Source organism: Procambarus clarkii, chromosome 66 (genome assembly GCF_040958095.1).
Source record: "Procambarus clarkii isolate CNS0578487 chromosome 66, FALCON_Pclarkii_2.0, whole genome shotgun sequence".
Classification (NCBI taxonomy): domain Eukaryota; kingdom Metazoa; phylum Arthropoda; class Malacostraca; order Decapoda; family Cambaridae; genus Procambarus; species Procambarus clarkii.
The window spans coordinates 26,148,257-26,170,668 of record NC_091215.1 but is presented as its reverse complement, the minus strand read 5'-3'; the positions used below and the strand labels follow the sequence as shown (position 1 = coordinate 26,170,668).

At 41.7% G+C, this 22,412-nt stretch overlaps 2 protein-coding genes across 3 annotated transcripts in view; one reads left to right on the top strand and one right to left on the bottom strand.

Moving 5' to 3' along the window:
- Nucleotides 1-16,043, bottom strand: part of LOC123748195 (homeobox protein abdominal-A) — a 34,553-nt gene extending 18,510 nt beyond the window's left edge. Inside the window, exon 1 of one of the 2 annotated variants that reach the window (XM_069309908.1) lies at nt 15,554-16,043. In XM_069309908.1, the coding sequence (XP_069166009.1) occupies nt 15,554-15,854 (301 nt within the window). In that variant the 5' untranslated portion in view covers nt 15,855-16,043. Of the gene's footprint in view, nt 1-1,749; nt 2,320-15,553 lie in introns of those variants that run through there. The other variant, XM_069309907.1, reaches the window with a different exon arrangement.
- Nucleotides 1-22,412, top strand: part of LOC123769159 (RNA-binding region-containing protein 3) — a 55,151-nt gene that overhangs the window by 6,840 nt on the left and 25,899 nt on the right. The gene's annotated exons all lie outside the window — the stretch shown is intronic.

The following is a 22,412-nucleotide window of genomic DNA, read 5'->3' as shown; positions in this document are numbered from 1 at the left end:
GTGTGTGTGTGGTGGAAAAAAAAGTAGTTAGTAACAGTTGATTGACAGTTGAGAGGCGGGCCGAAAGAGCAGAGCTCAACCCCCGCAAGCACAATTAGGTGAACACACACATTAGCGAAGGTTAATCCTGATCTTCTTGAGATTATCTTGAGATGATTTCGGGGCTTTAGTGTCCCCGCGGCCCGGTCCTTGACCAGGCCTCCACCCCCAGGAAGCAGCCCGTGACAGCTGACTAACACCCAGGTACCTATTTTACTGCTAGGTAACAGGGGCATAGGATGAAAGAAACTTTGCCCATTGTTTCTCGCCGGCGCCTGGGATCGAACCCAGGACCACAGGATCACAAGTCCAGTGTGCTGTCCGTTCGGCCAACCGGCTCCGGATTGACAAACTTATTCTACAATAAAAACGAAAAAAATTCAATCAGGAAATGGACGGGTACGCTGCATATTCCTTGACTATCAGAAAGCATTGGTTACAGTCTCACACAAGATGTTCTTGTTCAAGAGAAGCAGAAGCTGATGTATCGGAAATATTCTAATTTAATACAATACAATACATTACAATACAATACAATACAATTTTATTTAGGTAAGGTACATACATACAATAAATTTTTACAAGGATTGGTTGACATATAGGTAGAGCTAGTACATACAATGCCTAAAGCCACTATTACGCAAAGCGTTTCGGGCATCAAAGCATCATTAACGCTTTTCGGGCATTTCGGGCATCATTAACGCTAAAGTGCGTGCGTATGCAGAGGAGTCCACGGGCCCGAGTTCTAGCCCGCTACATAACCTCTATATTTTCTGAATAATATTTTAATTTATCAACAATGTAGATCCTACATCCACAATTTTAAGACAATTCGACGAAGATTTCGATCGTCAGGATTGTTAAATTGTAACGTAACAGCTACAACAAGGCATGGTCAGAGACCGGGCCGCAAGGATACTGATCCCTGAAATAGTTGTTGTTGTTGTTGTTTTAGATTTAGCTACTCAGAACGAAATGCCCATGTAGCACCGGCTATGGTGAGCCCGTGAAACCCCCGAAATCGTCAGCAGGTTGACTAGTAAGCCGCGAAGGGGGGATGTGGGGGGGGGGAGGGTTAAAGTGTTTGACCTCCTTGCCCTAAAATCACTGTTATTATGTTGTTATAGATTCAGCTACTCGGAACAAGTTCCAAGTAGCACGGGCTATGGTGAGCCCGTAACTTATCTGGCACAGGAGCGGGGCAAGTAGCACGGGCTATGGTGAGCCCGTAGTGGACTTACCTGGCACAGGAGCGGTGCTCGCTAAAGTCACTGTTAGGTAAGCACTATATAGGTGAGACAGCACCAGAGACCGCCTTACGGGCTATTCATGCCCGTGCCACCTCGTGTGTGTGTAGCTTAATCTTTATCAATCAGATACCGCCAGCTGTGAACCGGGTATTGAGCGCGATACCATAAAAAAGCAATTTCATATTGTATAACTACCACGCGTGAATCAATGTAGAAACATTGCACTTGAGTCGAGGCACTCAGCTTAGCGAGCACCAGATGAGTCAGGTCATTGCATAGCTTAAATCAACATAGCCTAAGACTAGACTTTTTTTTTGGAGTGGGGGGAGGGGTAGCTTGAGTATATGTCAATTTTGGGTCTCATAATGTAATCGGAATTGTTTCTTCTTGTGAATGAGACAGTGAGTCCAGAATAAAATGGCTGGTGAATCAATTTAAATGAACTTTTGCAAAAACCAACCTTCGGTGACATTACTGACGAGGGCGTCCATGAACTCTTTCGACGTTTGCGGGAGAGCCGTGGTGGGTTGGAGCCCCATCTGAGCCTCTGGTCGTGAGGCTACGCCAACGTAGTCCTCCATCTCCACCCCCCGGAGGTAGTCCGGGGGCCTGACCCCCTTGATCTGCGGGTCCCAGAATATGATGTAGTAGAGCGAGAGGAGGAAGCCCGCGCTGGACACCCCGCACGCATACACCACCACAGTGGTGATTTTGATGAGTTTCTTGGTGAGGGCCGATTTTCCTCCCCTCGTCTGCTCCCCGTCCGCGGCCACTTGCTCCTCGGGCTCATCTTCCGCCATCTTCGCTCCCTCTCTCTCTCTTCTCCTGAAGGCGCTCACTCAAGCGATAAGTTGCGCCGAGCGAGGAGTTGTCCGGTAAACAAGAGATGTGTTTCCGCGCCACTGGAGCCTTGGACCTCCACTGCGCCAAACCAGCTCCTTAATCCCCTTTATGTAGGCGGGGGCTACAGGAGGTAGCAGCCATTTTATGTCGAAGTGGCTTCGTGTGCAACAATTTGCAACAATCCCAACTCCGAGCGGTTGTATGCCCCGCAACGGAACATCGCATCGCTCAATAATAACAAAGCACGGGTGGTGAATAATTACAGAGGGGGAGACTCTTATAAATATTGGCTCAAAGACATATGTCTCTAAGTGACGGATTGGCACCTGATCCTCCTCCACCGGCACCAGCGGGGCTTCAGAGCCTGTAATGGGTATTAGGTAAGAGGATCGTCATAGGTATTCCCTATTAGGTACAAGCCCTAATTCAAACTCTGTTATTCTACCTCAATCTCCAATGACTTAAAAGTCGACATTTGCATGATCTTCAAATGTAATTGAAAAATACAAAAATACCTATATATATATATATATATATATATATATATATATATATATATATATATATATATATATATATATATATATATATATATATATATATATATATATATATATATATATTTATATCGTGAGGAAAATTGTACATTTAATTACATGTGTATCACTTGAATAGATTATAATGGTAGCAGTACGTGGCTCTCTTGTTTGAGGGGGGCTGTTACTGTAGTGGATGGGGCATCAGGGTGAAAGAAAGTCTGCCCATTTGTTTCCACCTCCACCGGGGATCGAACCCGGAACCTCAGGATTACGAACCCCGAGGAGCGCTGTCCACTCAGCTGTCAGCCCCCCCCCCCCATCAGCCTGGTCAGATAGTGGTGGCACTACCACCATAACTTGCCCACCTAACTACCGTAACTACCCACCTATAATAATAACTGGCGAATATAATATTTAGCCTTTATTTTTTATATTATTATTATTTTCTACCACAGACGTGGCCACACATTAACAATGCTAACCAGCATATATACATTTTTTTCTGTCCTCCATGGACAGGGTTAGAGAAGTGTTAAACATATAGTTCAAGGGTTTATTGAACAATCAACCACAGAAGGTGATTCGGTGCTTTTAAAATGCTAAGCTAACCTACATACGTAAATACATAGATACACAGATTTACGTATGCCCTACATAAAGTGTTTGATGTGTCTTTTACATAGTGTCATTAATGTACATTTAAAAAGGTGAAATGTAATTCTGATCAGCTTCCATATATATTTTATACACATACATATACATACACACACACACACACACACACATATACGTACATAAACATATATACATACATATATACATACATATATACATACATATATACACACACACATGCATTCACATACATTTGTCTCTTTTTACTTTGACAGGGTGAGATAGCTGATAGAGAAACTAGTGTGCAATTAAGCACTTAATCACTGAAGGTGATTAAGGTGCTTTTACAAGCTCAGGTTATATAGTTACATCACATACATTATATAATTGATACATTACATGGTTAATCTTGGATACAAGTCCAGTATATCATCAAGTGTTCCAGTACTCATATAGTAATTACACAGTTCAGTATACCTTAGCCCAGAAGGGCGAAAGTCAGTCAATATGGGACATTCTACAATATAATGTTCAAGAGAGTGCATGCCTAACCTAACCTTAGCCCAGGAGGGCGAAAGTCAGTCAATATGGGACTTTAGCCTTTATGAAAGTGTTTCAACCACTCGTCAAAACAAGTGTGTTTGTGTTGTCATCCTCGGTTATCGACACTAACTTTTAAAATCGTACAAATGGATCAAACGAGACAAAAACAAGGTGACGCTGACCTTTAGGGAAGGGTCCCTCACCTCTGTCTGAAGTTGGACTCTATAAACTCTCTCTCTCTCTCCGGCAGACAGAAGAGAGAGAGTCCATTGTCTCTCTCATCAGTCCATTGTCTCTCTCTCTCTCCGGCAGACAGAAGAGAGAGAGTCCATTGTCTCTCTCATCAGTCCATTGTCTCTCTCTCTCTCCGGCAGACAGAAGAGAGAGAGTCCATTGTCTCTCTCATCAGTCCATTGTCTTTCTATCTCTCTCTCTCTCTTCTGTCTGCCGGATAGAGAGAGAGAGAGAGAGAGAGAGAGAGAGAGAGAGAGAGAGAGAGAGAGAGAGAGAGAGAGAGAGAGAGAGAGAGAGAGAGAGAGAGAGAGAGTATTTACTGTTTGTGTTAGCAGAATCGAGCTATTAGCTCTTGGATCCGTCCCTTCAAACAAATCTATTTTCCTCTACTAAGTATACTACACATATTTCTCTCTAACACATACACCTCTCCGGGAAGCAACCCATAACAGCTGTCTAACTCCCAGATACATATTTACTACTAGGAGAACAGAGGCATCAGGGCGAAAGAAACTCTGCCCATTTGTTTCCGCCTCCACCGGGGATCGAACCCGGAATCTCAGGACTACGAATCTCGACCGCTGTCCACTCCGCTGCGAGGCCCCCTGTGTGTGTGTGTGTGTGTCTGTGTGTGTGTGTGTGTGTGTGTGTGTGTGTGTGTGTGTGTGTGTGTGTGTGTGTGTGTGTGTACTCACCTAGTTGTACTCACCTAGTTGTGTTTGCGGGGGTTGAGCTCTGGCTCTTTGGTCCCGCCTGTGTGTGTGTGTGTGTGTGTGTGTGTGTGTGTGTGTATCCCGTACTCTGGGATATACGAGTGGACAGTGCTTCGGATTCGTAGTCCTGAGATTCTGGGTTCGATCCCCGGTGGAGGCGGAAACAAATGGGCAGAGTTTCGTTCACCCTGATGCCCCTGTTCACCTAGCAGTAAATAAGTACCTGATAGTTAGACAGCTGCTACGGCCTGCTTCCTGGGGGATGTGTAACAAAAAGGAGGCCTGGTCGAGGACCGAGGACGCTAAGCCCCGAAATCATCTCAAGATAACCTCAAGATAACCCCAGCCAGCAAGATAAGGTGGTGGTGACCCACTTGGCATGTAGCCCGCCGCTTCCTCAAATGTGGGTCGCGGTGGGACTCGAACCGGGGCCGTTGGACCTTCCTGCTGTTGGCAGCCGGGGTCTGGAACACCCCGACAATATCAGTAATAAAAACTGGAATCACGAAAGACGAAAAGAAATAAAATAAAGAAGAAAGGACGGAAGGAAGGAAGGAAGGAAGGAAGGAAGGAAGGAAGGAAGGAAGGAAGGAAGGAAGGAAGGAAGGAAGGAAGGAAGGAAGGAAGGAAGCAAGGAAGAAAGGAAGGAAGGAAGAAAGAAAGAAAGAAAGAAAGAAAGAAAGAAAGAAAGAAAGAAAGAAAGAAAGAAAGAAAGAAAGAAAGGAAGGAAGGAAGGAAGGAAGGAAGGAAGGAAGGAATGAAGGAAGAAAAAAAGAAAGAAAGAAAGAAAGAAAGAAAGGAAGGAAGGAAGGAAGGAAGGAAGGAAGGAAGGAATGAAGGAAGAAAAAAAGAAAGAAAGAAAGAAAGAAAGAAAGAAAGAAAGAAAGAAAGAAAGAAAGAAAGAAAGGAAGGAAGGAAGGAAGGAAGGAAGGAAGGAATGAAGGAAGAAAAAAAGAAAGAAAGAAAGAAAGAAAGGAAGGAAGAAAGGAAGGAAAGATACACTATACTCCACCACTGGTATATCCTCATATTCCACCAGGATATACCAGAAGCTTGGCTGTGTTTACCATTAACCCAAGACTGTTCCTCGTGGCTCACAATCCATCAAAACTCCGCCAAGGAGAAAATCTTCCCAGCAGATCCCAGACGCTACTGCACCGTCTGGGATCCTCTCGGACGTAACTTCGAACCCTCGTCACGGCCCTTGTGGATTTATTCATTAAATTCTTCCCAGCTTAAAAACGGAGTCTAAGAAACTGAATTGAATTTGAATTTTGAATTTGAATACTTAAGTTTCCTATTAAGAGTGTCACAGACTATAGCGTTACTGATATCATATGCCACCCATTAAAAAAATAACTATAGGAGGAAATATTTATATATTATTAAATAATTATATAATAATAATTATGGCAGGAAACAGGTCCTAAGGATCCGGGTTCGATTCCCGGCGGAGGTGGAAACAAATGGGGCAGTTTCTTTCAGCCTGATGCTCCTGTTCGCCTAGCAGTAAATATGTACCTGGGAATTAGACAGATGCTATGGGCTGCTTCCTGGGGATGTATGTGTGTGTGTGTGTGTGTGTGTGTGTGTGTGTGTGTGTGTGTGTGTGTGTGTGTGTGTGTGTGTGTGTTAGAGACAAATATATGTAGTAAATATAATATAAATAGATTGGTTAGAAAGCCGGGGTCCAAGAGCTAAATAGCTCCATTTTGCAGACACTTGAGTTTCAGTAGACTGTTGTGGCTGGTTGAATTCAGCCGAGAGGAATACCTCGCTTCTCGTATATTCAGCTAACTACTGTATCACCACCTTTAATTGCTCGTCAGAGGGTGACAACCTGTCCTCTCACTTGATACGTCGTAATTTTGCCGCAATCGACCAATCCGTTAAAAATTGCAACGTATTAGTAGATTATCACATTTACTATGCATTGGCCTCGATGGGTTAGGTGGGCTGCATGGGTTCGTACGTTTGTACGGAGGCAAAACAGTTGTATGTTTAGAATTTAGAATTTTGAATATTTTGAATTTTGGATGTTTTACGGAACGGCCACTTGAGAGAACGGACTCCCTGAACCGGTGTTCCGAGGGATGACTAGGGCAAACTCACGTACCAAGCCAGCGTAACTTAATACAGTACATATACGTATTTACTGTACACCACTTTCAAGTTTTATTTCAACTATGTTAATATATTGCCAAATAAAACACCAGACGTAAATGTAACATTAACAGGGGTTAGACCTTTGTTTACTTTATTTGTTGTGGGCGCCGTACCCATTATGAGAGCAGGATTAGGCGCCAAGATATGCTTAAATAGCTTAGACTAGAAAACAGCGAATACTTAATTAACTGATATAATTCATGAGGTGGTTTATTTGGATTTTTGTTGATTCCATGAGGTGTTCTGAGTCCATGTGGTCTTGTGATTCCATGTGGAATCACCATTCCTTCCCTCCCCCCCCCCCCGTCCCATCCCAAATCCGTATCCGCATATCCTTTCCATAGTGCTATATAGTCATAATATGCCTTACAGCGTTTTCTCTTTATTTTCCCTTTCCTGCCTTCCCCCCTTTCCCTTTATTTTCCTCTGCCTCGCTTTCCCTCTCCATACCTCTGTCACACATTTACTCCCTCTCCTCTTCCTCCTCCTTCTCTCCCTCTTCCTCCTCTCCTCTTCCCCCTCTTCCTCGCCCTCCCCACTTTGTTTACAAAGTTCACTCTAATGTTTTGTTTTGAAATTGTTTACCTTACGGGAGGTCTGCTAGTGGTGGTTACCTGACGATGTTGGGCTGTCTGGCTGGTGGGGGTCTGAGGAGGGGGGTGTGGGGGTCACGTGGGGGTCTGAGGAGGAGGTTGGGGTCACGTGGGGGTCTGAGGAGGGGGTAGGGGTCACGTAGGGGGGTCTGGTAGGCATAGGTCACTTAAAAGCGGGAGGCTAAAGAGAACTTACGGGCTATTCATGCCCGTGCCACCTCTTGGGTGGCTTAATCTTTATCAATCAATTAATCAGAGAGAGAACAAAGCTTGATAAAGGGAGGGAGAAGACGGATGAGACACTAGAATGGGGGGAGGGGAACATAGAGAATAAGGGGGGAAGAATGGAGAAGGAAAAGAGGAGGGGGTGAGAGACTGAAGGAAATGGGGAGGGAGTTGGAATAGAGGGGATGAGAAAAAATTGGGAGACAGAATAATGTGGTGAATGAGAGTAATAGAGAGGTGTTAATAAAATAATAAGAAATATGTGGGAAAGAGGATAATCAATTGGTCTTTAATCCAGTCGTCATACATTTCTCAGCCCCCTGTTTAGTCCCCCACCCCCCCTCACACACACACACACACACACACACACACACACACACACACACACACACACACACACACACACACACACACACACACACACACACACACACACACACAATAACAGTAATTATCAACCTCCAACTGATATTATTACTATTATTATGATAATTAGGCTTTGACGAAATGCACACCCAAACCATTCCGCTACGATATTATTTTTCAAGCATCTTGACATTCAGGAAACCAAACTGGTAAAAGACATAATCTATAAAAAAAATAAGTGAATGGATCATAAAAACGAAAAATGGCAGATGGAATTCAACTCAAATAAATACCAGGTAAGGGGACGTGGAATAAGGAGGGAAACAGGCCAAAGACAACCTATAAATTATGTGAAAAGATGCCATGGGAACTCTTTGAGAAGGTAAAGAGATCAAGCGAATGGTTATGGCTAGCAAACTGTCACTGGAGAATTACAACAGAGGCATTGCAAGAGGAAGGAGCCTACGCTAGGATTGCAAAACGTTTAGAATCGTTTACATGTTTATTAGTGGAGTAACGCTAAAGGAATTTCCGTTGGACCGAAATTAGAATACGCAGCTGTTTTGAGGTGTCGAAATCTCAAGACCAACAACAGTGAACTTGATCACTGAGGGACACAGACACGGTACTAAATGGCGTACGAAATTAAAAACAAGAGCTATGAGGCGAGGGTGCATAGGCGTTAAATATGTCGAAGGCAAAAGATTTAAAAAATGGGAAGAGGCGATATGATCACCACATACAAAATACTGACACGAATTGACATAGTCCACCAGGAAGAATTTGTGAAAGCTGCAGTTTCGAAAACAAGAAACTATTGATTCCAGCTGATAAAACACGGTGGTGGCAGGAGAAACACACAAAAGTTCCCTATTTTTGAAAAGTTGTGGACAGATGTAACTATTTAAGTGAAAAGGTGGTGGCTGCCAAACCCATCACCAGTTTCAAATTGTCATACGACAAGAGATCATTAGAGGGAAGACGGGACACCACGAGTGTGTCTCTCGTCTAGTAAATGGCGTTTCTGTAATTACCTATGAGGCTTAATTACCCACCAACACACACACACTGAAAAAGTTCTTTCCGACAGCTCTGTGACTCGATAGTGTGGCTATAGTTCCCGTCTGTGGCGCCTCTGCATTACTGACCAAAGCTTCTTGGTGGGAACTAGACAAAGAATGAGCGGGAAAGAACTATATACTTCCTTGGCGCCAATAAGTGACATGAGTTTGACAAAGAAAGCCAATCAATACACCATTTTAAATGCAAATTATGCTATGAAAACGGGGAATTGAATCAATGCATTAAATTAAGAATGTTTTGGAAAACAAGGTGGGAGGAGTAGGAGGAGGAGGTTATATGTGGTGTAGGGGGCCAAGATTCGAACCTGAAAGCACCTCTAGGTTGAGTACACACCAACCAACCAACACACACACACACATGCACGCAGTCACATGTGTTTGCCCACCACCACATACCACTCCCAAACATACACACACACACACGCCACCTCCTCACCTCGTATAAACAGTTACCCCGTTTAACGATAACCCGCTTAAATTTGCGACCGTTAAACAGTTTAAACTAGGATCCTTGTCTCATAAAACCGCCACTTCTGATGCAACTGGGATGTGTTTTTTTTTTTTAATGGGGGTGACTGTGGTGTTGTTCTTGTTAAAATAGGCGTTTGGTAACCTATTTTGTAAAGCAGAAAAATATTGATTGATGGTTGCTCAGTTGATTTATTTCTTATCAGTTGCTGAATTTATTTTGTGTACCTTTGCGGTGGACTTACCAGTGAATGCAGGAGTCTGCTGTTGAAAGAAAATGGGTGAATGCAGGAGTCTGCTGTTGAAAGAAAATGGGTGAATGCAGGAGTTTGTTGTTGAAAGAAAATGGGTGAATGCAGGAGTCTGTTGTTGAAAGAAAATGGGTGAATGCAGGAGTCTGTTATTGAAAGAAAATGGGTGAATGCAGGAGTCTGTTGTTGAAAGAAAATGGGTGAATGCAGGAGTCTGTTATTGAAAGAAAATGGGTGAATGCAGGAGTCTGTTGTTGAAAGAAAATGGGTGAATGCAGGAGTCTGTTGTTGAAAGAAAATGGGTGAATGCAGGAGTCTGTTGTTGAAAGAAAATGGGTGAATGCAGGAGTCTGTTGTTGAAAGAAAATGGGTGAATGCAGGAGTCTGTTGTTGAAAGAAAATGGGTGAATGCAGGAGTCTGTTATTGAAAGAAAATGGGTGAATGCAGGAGTCTGTTGTTGAAAGAAAATGGGTGAATGCAGGAGTCTGTTATTGAAAGAAAATGGGTGAATGCAGGAGTCTGTTGTTGAAAGAAATACAAAAACAATATATCTATAGCACAAAGAAAACGGCCGTCGGGACTCAATATTTTAACAGAAAAGTAAGTAATACATAATAATTCGTGTTCTAAGGGACAGGCAGCCTGCGTATGTTTGTATATACGTATTAGGCTTATACTGACGTCCCCCCCAAACCCCCCTTCTCCTCCCCCCTCTTTCCCCTTTGGGGGGGTGGGGGGGGCTAACCCAAGGTGGAATTACTGGGTCCTATTTACTGCTAGGTAAATATATATATATATATATATATATATATATATATATATATATATATATATATATATATATATATATATATATATATATATATATATATAGACGCAATATAAGTGATCCTGTATTTATAGGAATCGTGCCCAACCTCTTTCGTGTCCCAACCGGGATTCGAACCCGGGGATTCCCGATAATAAGTCGACCACGAACCCATCTATTCGTAAACAAAAAAATCGAGAGGGTTCAGCTGTCAATAGTTAAAGAAAAAAAATAATAATTGTATAAAAAAAATCTTTTGTTGATACATATAATTTATAATTGAAAAATATTTGATGTGGATAAAAAAAAAAAGGTTCTGTGTAGCTGTAGTGTACTTTTTTTTTTTTTGCTCAGTTGGGGTGGTCGGTAGAGCGACGGTCTCGCTTCATGCAGGTCGGCGTTCAATCCCCTGATCTTCTAAGTGCTTGGGGCACCATTCCTTTCCCTCCGTCCCATCCCAAATCCTTATCCTGACCCCTTCCCAGTGCTATATAGTCGTAATGGCTTGGCGCTTTCCCCCTGGTAGTTTCCCTTCTCCCTAGTTAAGTTTACATATCGCCTTGTGAGGGTCAGAGCGAGTTTACTCAACGCCTTGTGAGGGTCAGAGCGAGTTTACTCAACGTCTTGTGAGGGTCAGAGCGAGTTTACTCAACGCCTTGAGAGGGTCAGAGCGAGTTTACTCAACGCCTTGAGAGGGTCAGAGCGAGTTTACTCAAGGATTCATCAGAGACTTAATCTTTTTCAAGAGAAATGTGTGGGTATCTATTGTGTGTGTGAGGGTGTCTATTGTGTGTGTGTGGGTGTCTATTGTGTGTGTGGGTGTCTATTGTGTGTGTGTGGGTGTCTATTGTGTGTGTGGGTGTCTATTGTGTGTGTGTGTGGGTGTCTATTGTGTGTGTGTGGGTGTCTATTGTGTGTGTGTGGGTGTCTATTGTGTGTGTGTGGGTGTCTATTGTGTGTGTGTGGGTATCTATTGTGTGTGTGAGGGTGTCTATTGTGTGTGTGTGGGTGTCTATTGTGTGTGTGTGGGTGTCTATTGTGTGTGTGTGTGGGTGTCTATTGTGTGTGTGTGGGTGTCTATTGTGTGTGTGTGGGTGTCTATTGTGTGTGTGTGGGTGTCTATTGTGTGTGTGTGGGTGTCTATTGTGTGTGTGTGTGGGTGTCTATTGTGTGTGTGTGGGTGTCTATTGTGTGTGTGTGGGTGTCTATTGTGTGTGTGTGGGTGTCTATTGTGTGTGTGAGGGTGTCTATTGTGTGTGTGTGGGTGTCTATTGTGTGTGTGTGGGTGTCTATTGTGTGTGTGTGGGTGTCTATTGTGTGTGTGTGTGGGTGTCTATTGTGTGTGTGTGGGTGTCTATTGTGTGTGTGTGGGTGTCTATTGTGTGTGTGTGGGTGTCTATTGTGTGTGTGTGGGTGTCTATTGTGTGTGTGTGGGTGTCTATTGTGTGTGTGAGGGTGTCTATTGTGTGTGTGAGGGTGTCTATTGTGTGTGTGTGGGTGTCTATTGTGTGTGTGTGGGTGTCTATTGTGTGTGTGTGTGGGTGTCTATTGTGTGTGTGTGGGTGTCTATTGTGTGTGTGTGGGTGTCTATTGTGTGTGTGTGGGTGTCTATTGTGTGTGTGAGGGTGTCTATTGTGTGTGTGTGGGTGTCTATTGTGTGTGTGTGGGTGTCTATTGTGTGTGTGTGGGTGTCTATTGTGTGTGTGTGGGTGTCTATTGTGTGTGTGTGGGTGTCTATTGTGTGTGTGAGGGTGTCTATTGTGTGTGTGTGGGTGTCTATTGTGTGTGTGTGGGTGTCTATTGTGTGTGTGTGGGTGTCTATTGTGTGTGTGTGGGTGTCTATTGTGTGTGTGTGGGTGTCTATTGTGTGTGTGTGTGGGTGTCTATTGTGTGTGTGAGGGTGTCTATTGTGTGTGTGTGGGTGTCTATTGTATGTGTGGGTGTCAATTGTGTGTGTGTGTGTGTGGGTGTCTATTGTGTGTGTGTGGGTGTCTATTGTGTGTGTGTGGGTGTCTATTGTATGTGTGGGTGTCAATTGTGTGTGTGTGTGTCTATTGTGTGTGTGTGGGTGTCTATTGTGTGTGTGTGGGTGTCTATTGTGTGTGTGAGGGTGTCTATTGTGTGTGTGTGTGTGTCTATTGTGTGTGTGTGGGTGTCTATTGTGTGTGTGTGGGTGTCTATTGTGTGTGTGTGGGTGTCTATTGTGTGTGTGTGGGTGTCTATTGTGTGTGAGGGTGTCTATTGTGTGTGTGAGGGTGTCTATTGTGTGTGTGTGGGTGTCTATAGTGTGTGTGTGGGTGTCTATTGTGTGTGTTTGGGTGTCTACTGTGTGTGTGTGGGTGTCTATTGTGTGTGAGGGTGTCTATTGTGTGTGTGAGGGTGTCTATTGTGTGTGTGTGGGTGTCTATTGTGTGTGAGGGTGTCTATTGTGTGTGTGTGGGTGTCTATTGTGTGTGAGGGTGTCTATTGTGTGTGTATGGGTGTCTATTGTGTGTGTGTGGGTGTCAATTGTGTGTGTTTGTGTCTATTGTGTGTGTGAGGGTGTCTATTGTGTGTGAGGGTGTCTATTGTATTTCTAGTCGTGGATCAGAAGGTGTATGATGTATTTCTTGTAATACATGTGAAAATGTATCTTGTATTCTTGAACAGGGGATGTGACATATATATATAATTACCAATAGAATCTAAACACCTAACCTAACCTACGCCTAACTATACACGAAATTGTAATTTACCAAAAATATATAATTTTATATATGAAAAAAATCCCCATTTTAAATACAAGTTTAAATTGACAATTGCGTCTTTGGAGTCAGTCACTGCTTAGACACGACTCATCAACCCAGATGATGAGTTGATGAGTAGTGAGTAAATACCGTTTTCACTCATCAACAGTGGTGCGGGGGAGGGGGAAGGGGGGGGATTAAGGGGGGGATTAGCGTCTGGATTAATGAGCGTGCGGCAATTCTTAATGAGCTCGGGCTGTTATCTAGCAACAATGCAATCAAAATATTGATATTTTTTTTTAATATTCGACCCTCTATTTATTTATTTTTGAGAGAGACAGAGAGAGACAGATATATATATATATATATATATATATATATATATATATATATATATATATATATATATATATATATATATATATATATATATACACTAGGAGCGGAGATAAGGAATATCTCTATCGTCCATATTAAAGTTAAAAAAAATTATATATATATACATATACTATCAAACCGTATATCATTATAATAATGATCATCATGTCCTCACCATGCACCGGGTTCGATTCCCGGGAGGGACAGAAATGGTTGGGCACATTTCGTTTCACCTAATGCTCTGTTCACCTAGCAGTAAATTGGGTGGCAGGAGTTAGGCCACTGTTGTGGAGGAGGACCTCGATACAAGCCTAAAGTATATATAATATATAAATATATATATATATATATATATATATAATATATGCTGGTGGAATGGTATCAGTAATGTGCGTGTCAGTAGGGTGAGCATGATAGTATGATATGATAGCATGATATGATAGCATGATAGTATACTATCATGCAAGAGGAGCCACACATCTATGGTTCATCCAATAAAATCAGCAGACTTCTAGATGTTACTACTGCTCGGCTTAGACTCGGTTACAAGTATCTCTGGGAATTCTCATTATCTGCCGATGTAGACCTGACCAAATGTAAACTGTGTCAACAAAATTATTCGCACACCCTCCGTCACTATGTGATGGAGTGCGAAAAGATACGTGAATTTAGAGACAATTCTATAACCAATGTTCCAACGATGTGTCAATATTTCATTCAAAATTATCTGCTACCAGAAATTTAAGCCAAAATATCTCCAGTTTGCTAACTGTAGGTAGTAACTGAGTGATTGTAACCTATCCACCGCTGCCCACTGGATGGGGGGCGGTGTGCAGGACAAACATATCAATTGTGACACTAGGCTCTCCGCATATGTCAGTTGCTTAATTTAGAACCTGTACTTGAGGTCGATCTCGAACCCATTGATGATCTGACGATGTGTATTAAATGTTGTAACTAACTCATTAAGCTTGTAACTTGCTTAGCTAAATGAATTGTGGGGTTCAGTCCCTGAGCCCATTATGTGCCTCTGTAACCCTTTCCACTATCGCTCACAAGATGGGTATGGGGTGCATAATAAATGAATTAAATAAAGTGGGGTGAGCCTTGGTAACACAGACTCAAAGCCTGGCCGGGTCATTGACTTCTTAGTGATTTATTGGCTTGGGGACCATTCAGGCTTTCAGACACACACACACACGCGCAAAACGGTTATTTTCTGATTATCAAACCCGTATGCATAGTTACATTAAGATGTATTAGCTTAGATTAGGCTCGATTGGGTTAGGTTAAGATGGTTTGGGCTCGACTGGGTTAGGTTGGGTATGGTTAAGTAGGTTTGAAAATTCCGTCGGCTAACCGGCTTTTGTATGATATAACTTTTATCCATGTTTGTGGGCCTATATCCTTATGATATGTAACATGTATGTCTTCTAAATATTACTTATATACCACAACAGATCAGATGAACATATTTTATTGAGGAAACACAGTGGTTGAAATGCCGCTATATAGGTGTCAAAGCTAACATTTTAAATTTAAAATTTTAAATTTTAAATTAAAACTTTTTTTCGATGGAGTTTGCATGTAAACAAAAGCCTTTTTTTTGTGTGTGTGTGTCTCGTTCGAGATATATGACCACCATAGAATCTGAACCTCTGAGAGCGTTGTCGAGGCCCTCACAGGAGTAAGTGTATAGGTGGAGGCACTTACCGTGTGAAGAGAAGGGCAGGGAATTAAGAGCGGGTCGGTTGTCGTCGAAAAGATGACTGTTTTTATTGGCGGGAGAACCTTGCTTTAGTTTGGACGGGTACTTCATCTGTGGGTCCCACAAGAATACGTAATACAACGACAAAATTATGGCCGCCATCGACACTGATATGACATAAGCGATCACTGTCAAGAGCCGAACGATCTTCTTGTTTTGTTTAGGCTCGTATTTGCTTTCCTTGCCCTCATCCGGGGTTCTGACTGGCGAGGCTGCTTTCGTGTCATTTCCCAAGTTCACACTCATTATTTTGTACAGTATGGTGGCGGTGTTGGGCGGCGGTGGTGGTGGTGGTGATGGTGGTGATGGTGATGGTGGTGAACGCCACTAGCAGACGCCCCCAAGTCGGTGGTGGGTTGGACTTGCACTGGTAAACAGTATCGTCTATGGCCGCACGCGCTGACACTCCTGCTCACTCACTCTCTTGTACTCTCTCTCTCTCTCTCCCCCTCTCGCTCTCTCTCACTCTCACTCTCTCTCGCTCTCTCTCTCACTCTCTCTCCCATCCTGGACATGCGCTCTGGGCGCCTCAACATCTCCCTCAAGATTGATCCACCTTCATCGGAAATTTCCCCCCAGAGACTTGCTGATACTTAGAAATATATACACTCATTAATATTTTATTACCATAATAAGAGTATAAAAAGAGAAGCTAAATCAATGACTTTGAGAGAGTTAGGTTTATTGAACATGCGCAGCCTAAGCTCTGCCATGCTGTTATTTCTGCTTCCCGCGCTCCGTCCGCGAGTCAAGCGAGCGACTCGGCCCTGAGGGCGGGCTGATGCGAAACATATACAGTATGGATCTATTCAATAACAATAATGTATTATTTATCCAGGCTAAGCTGCGAATTAGACTTAAAAATCACTCGCTGTTCCTTGAAGGTTAGTTATCGTCACCAAAAATTAACAAAAACGAAAAATATAATTATATTTTTGCCCACAAACAACACAATACGTTCGATTAAAATTAATAATAATAATAATAATAATAATAATTGTAAACAAGTGTAAAAACACCATAAAAATCAGATCAACATGTAAATAGTCTACATATAGTGTGTTAAAACAATGCATATACCGATATTGTGAACGCTGCTACGTCTGAAATTCTGTGCCCCGGGTTCAGTTCACGCACCAGTAATGTTCCTCGTCTACATATATGATCTACCAGAAGGAATACAGAATTATATGAACATGTTTGCTAATAATGCCCGAAACGCTGCGCGTACTAGTGGCTTTACAAGAATGTAAATACTGTACTATCCAATGTATTCTCACAAACCCAATGTACCTTCTTGTATATATATAAATAAATAAATAAATAAATAAATAAATAATGCTATTAAGCTGCTGACGCAGACTGGAAGCAAAATGAACTATTAGGAGAACGCGCCAAGCCATTATAACTACATAGCACTGGGAAGAGGTCAGGATAAGGATTAGGGATGAGACGGGAGAAAGGAATGATGCCCAACCGTTTGGAAGTTAGGCAGACGGTGATTGAGCCCCACAAAGTGAGGTGATTCGGAGAAATATCTATGCCCAAGCTTACCTCCAAGTGCTGTCGGGATGTTGGGGAAATAGCCTCGGCTACCAATGACTTTTGTACAGTCACGGTTGGTCGAGTGGATAAAGAACCGGGTACGCCATGGGGCATAGTGCTCCTGGCTGTCTGGGTTCGAATCCTTCTGGGGTGTGGATATATATATATATATGGTTATATATATATATATATATATATATATATATATATATATATATATATATATATATATATATATATATGGTTATATATATATATATATATATATATATGTTTCATTGAATATGACCGCATATTCTGTATTTATTATTTTCTGGTTTAGGGCTTCTATCCCTCTAACTATTTTCTTAGCATCAGGGCTTAATTGAAATAGGAGTTCTCCAAAACTCATTTTCGTACTTTTAAGGTGAAGAAAAGAAGTGATTTACTATAGAGTGTATTTACACTTATTTGTATAATTTGCACGACGTTTCGAACCTCCATGGTTCATTCTCAAGTGAACAGATTTTACAATATTAGTTGATTTTATACCCGCATTAGGTCAGGTGATAATACAATGAAGGTGAAAAACATGGGGGGATACATAAGTGAGGTGAAACATAGAGGCTGCAGAAGGCGTATTGGCCCATACGAGGCATCTCCTATCCAAACACAAAGATTAATCCAGTGTAATTGGCCTGTTATGTTGGACATTGTCTTCTGTGTTGGCATCGATATGTTCTTGTCTTGTCCTTACTCTCATGGTTGGTAGAGTAAATAGTTCCGTGATTTGGGTGTTCATGGTAGGTCGCTCTATTCTTATGTGAATTGCCTCAAGAATTTGTAATCTTCTTGAATCTTGGGTTTTGTCTATTATGCAAGTATTCGTGTTCAACATTTCTCTTGTTAGAGTAATGTCATGGGCTTGTCTCATGTGATTCCTAGGGGCACCAGATTGAAGATGGCATGTCAAACGCCTCGTCAGCTTGGTCGACGTCATACCTATGTACTTACATTGAAGGTTACATCCTTCGTGGGGGCAAGTGTACATGTATACAACGCTTGACTGCTGTAGAGGGTTCTCCGTCGGCTTCGGGCTGTTTTTGATAAGGAGTTCGGAAGTCTTCTTGGTTTTGTAGAATATTATCAGGTTTATGTTTTGGTTAGGAGTAGTGCTTCTTACTCCTTTACGGATTATTTCTTTCATTATTCTTTCCTCTTTTATATGTTCGCTGTGCATGGTTGATTTGTAATATAATTTTATTGGGGGTGTTGTGGTTTCTGTTCTAGGTTCTGAATTATACCAACGGTCCAAGTGTCTTCTTATAGCAGCGTTTATTTCCGCGTTGCTATATCCGTTGTTCACCAATACCTGAGTTACTCTTTCAAACTCTCTACTCACGTTGCTCCATTCAGAGCAGTGGGTAAGCGCTCGACGAATATAAGCATTGAGAACACTGGCTTTGTATCTTTGGGGGCACTCACTTCTACCGTTCAGGCATAATCCTATGTTGGTGGGCTTGGTATATACGTTGGTGCTTAAAGAGGTTCCTGTTTTTGTTATTAGTACATCCAAGAATGGCAGACTGTTATTTTCACTATTTTCATGTGTAAATCGGAGTACTGACTCTCTCTCTAGGTGTCTTTTTAGGTCAATTAGTTCATCTGAGTCTTTTACTATTACGAATATGTCATCTACATAACGGCAGTATACAGTTGGTTTTTGTCTGCTACTGAAGACCCTATCTTCGATGGTTCCCATATAAAAATTAGAAAATAAAACTCCTAAGGGGGAGCCCATTGCTACTCCGTCTATTTGTAAATACATGTCTCCTTGTGGACTGATGAAAGGGGCTTCCTTTGTACATGCTTCGAGAAGACTTTTCAAGTGTGGCTCAGGTATGTCTAATTTGGGGGTGCTCTCGTCTCTGTATACTCTGTCCAGTATCATTCCTATGGTTGTGTCGACTGGGACGTTGGTAAATAGGGATTCAACGTCCAGGGAAGCGATGATTCCATCGGGCTGGGTAGATTTGATCAATTCTAGGAAATCTGCTGATGATTGTAGACTAAACTTACTTGGAGTGTATGGAGTTAGGAGTTCATTGAGTTTCTTTGCCAGGTGATAAGTTGGGGTTGGTATGTGGCTGATTATAGGGCGTAGTGGGTTACCTGGTTTATGCGTCTTAACATTGCCGTAGGCATATCCTAAGCCATAGTCACCTTGAAGTTTATTGAAATGCACACTACCTTTCTTTGCGTTGATTGCTGTAATTGTTTTGTTTACTTTCCGCTTGAGGTCTTCTACGGGGTTCCTCGTGATTCGTTGAAATTTGGATATAACGTATATACCAAGCCCACCAACATAGGATTATGCCTGAACGGTAGAAGTGAGTGCCCCCAAAGATACAAAGCCAGTGTTCTCAATGCTTATATTCGTCGAGCGCTTACCCACTGCTCTGAATGGAGCAACGTGAGTAGAGAGTTTGAAAGAGTAACTCAGGTATTGGTGAACAACGGATATAGCAACGCGGAAATAAACGCTGCTATAAGAAGACACTTGGACCGTTGGTATAATTCAGAACCTAGAACAGAAACCACAACACCCCCAATAAAATTATATTACAAATCAACCATGCACAGCGAACATATAAAAGAGGAAAGAATAATGAAAGAAATAATCCGTAAAGGAGTAAGAAGCACTACTCCTAACCAAAACATAAACCTGATAATATTCTACAAAACCAAGAAGACTTCCGAACTCCTTATCAAAAACAGCCCGAAGCCGACGGAGAACCCTCTACAGCAGTCAAGCGTTGTATACATGTACACTTGCCCCCACGAAGGATGTAACCTTCAATGTAAGTACATAGGTATGACGTCGACCAAGCTGACGAGGCGTTTGACATGCCATCTTCAATCTGGTGCCCCTAGGAATCACATGAGACAAGCCCATGACATTACTCTAACAAGAGAAATGTTGAACACGAATACTTGCATAATAGACAAAACCCAAGATTCAAGAAGATTACAAATTCTTGAGGCAATTCACATAAGAATAGAGCGACCTACCATGAACACCCAAATCACGGAACTATTTACTCTACCAACCATGAGAGTAAGGACAAGACAAGAACATATCGATGCCAACACAGAAGACAATGTCCAACATAACAGGCCAATTACACTGGATTAATCTTTGTGTTTGGATAGGAGATGCCTCGTATGGGCCAATACGCCTTCTGCAGCCTCTATGTTTCACCTCACTTATGTATCCCCCCATGTTTTTCACCTTCATTGTATTATCACCTGACCTAATGCGGGTATAAAATCAACTAATATTGTAAAATCTGTTCACTTGAGAATGAACCATGGAGGTTCGAAACGTCGTGCAAATTATACAAATAAGTGTAATACACTCTATAGTAAATCACTTCTTTTCTTCACCTTAAAAGTACGAAAATGAGTTTTGGAGAACTCCTATTTCAATTAAGCCCTGATGCTAAGAAAATAGTTAGAGGGATAGAAGCCCTAAACCAGAAAATAATAAATACAGAATATGCGGTCATATTCAATGAAACATGTTTGAAAGAAAACCTGCTGCCAGTATACACCAATATATATATATATATATATATATATATATATATATATATATATATATATATATATATATATATATATATATATATATATATATGATAGATAGATAAAGTTATATAATCTATATATATTATCTATGTATAGATATATAGATTATCATATTGTAGATATGATAGAGAAAAATGGGTTGGGATGCCCAGAATGTACATGAAACAACCTTCTGTTAGAAAGTCGGGGTCCAAGAGCTAAGAGCTCGATCTTGCAGGTACAAATAGCAAATACATACACTCAAAGCAATCGATTGAACATTTTTCACAGTCCTCCCTCCCACATTCTCTATATCTACTAACACAAAAAACGTACTTAAAAAATCGAAATGTTAACCGTAAACTAAATAAATTTGGGAAGACATTTTTCCTTTCTCCTCTCAATCTTACCTGAATTACTTAAGGCCACTAATTCTAGTGGCCTCGACGAAGACAGGAAGCCGGTGGCTTGTCAAAGGGCCCCCCATTTTCCCTGATGATCTTTTCCCGCTGTATTATAAAATCCAGCAGAAAAACCTGCCCGAAACGCTGCGCGTACTAGTGGCTTTACAAGAATGTAATTACTATGCTATGTATCCTTACACTCCCAATGTATCTTCTTGTATATATATATAAATAAATAAATAAATTTTGGCGTTTATGGCTTCGGCGGGTAGGTAGTTCCACGGATTTACAACCCTATGGGTGAAAGAAACATCTCCCTGTTTTCAGCCTTACATTGTGGTTTGTTGAGCTTGAACCCATTGCTCCTCGTTCATGTTACATCTGACCTTTTGAAGAAATTGTCAACATCCTCCAAATTGTTCAGTATTTTAAAGGTTTCGATGAGATCCGCCCTGTCATGCCTGGTTTGCAGTGTTGTTAGCCCTGAGGCCCTCAACCGTTCCTGATACGAGAGCTGACTAAGCTCTGGGATGATTTTTATTGCCCGATGTTGCACCTTCTCCATAGCAGCTATGTCTGTCTGAAGATGAGGTCTCCATACAATAATCCATGTGTGTCTCTGCACCAGACTTATACAATTGAATTATAAGTCATAATTCTTTAACATACTGTGTATTCAAAATTGGTTTGTTTTCATATAAATTAATATTATTATACATAACAATTCTATGTACAGATAGGCATAGGTTATGTTAGGTGATTAGGTTCTGTTGGCGATTATTTAATTGCATTTGAAGTACGTGGGTGAAGCATCTGCAACCCGTCCTCGACTCAAGTTCATTACATCCAGCGGTCGACCCCACAGACGCATTCATAAATTTTTACACGCTGTTGATTCAAAACAGAAATTTTCTCAAATATAAATTAATATTATAATATATTACCACATTGTGCGTTGTGGTTCGAACAAAATTCTTCAGTGAAGCACTTGTTCCGGAAGTGTTCGAACGAAATCAGTTGTGAGTCGCGTGAAAACCGTTTTTCCATTCATAAACAGCGGGTTAGGCGGGTGCTTGGAATCACTTTTGGGTCTTTGTTTGAAGAACGGGTTGGTTTATGAATGAAAAACAGTTTACACATGACTCACAAGAACTGCCATTGAAACCTTACAACAAGAACACATACACGACAACATCCATCTGATAACAAATGTCATATCATTAATGCAAACACTCAAACGTCAAGG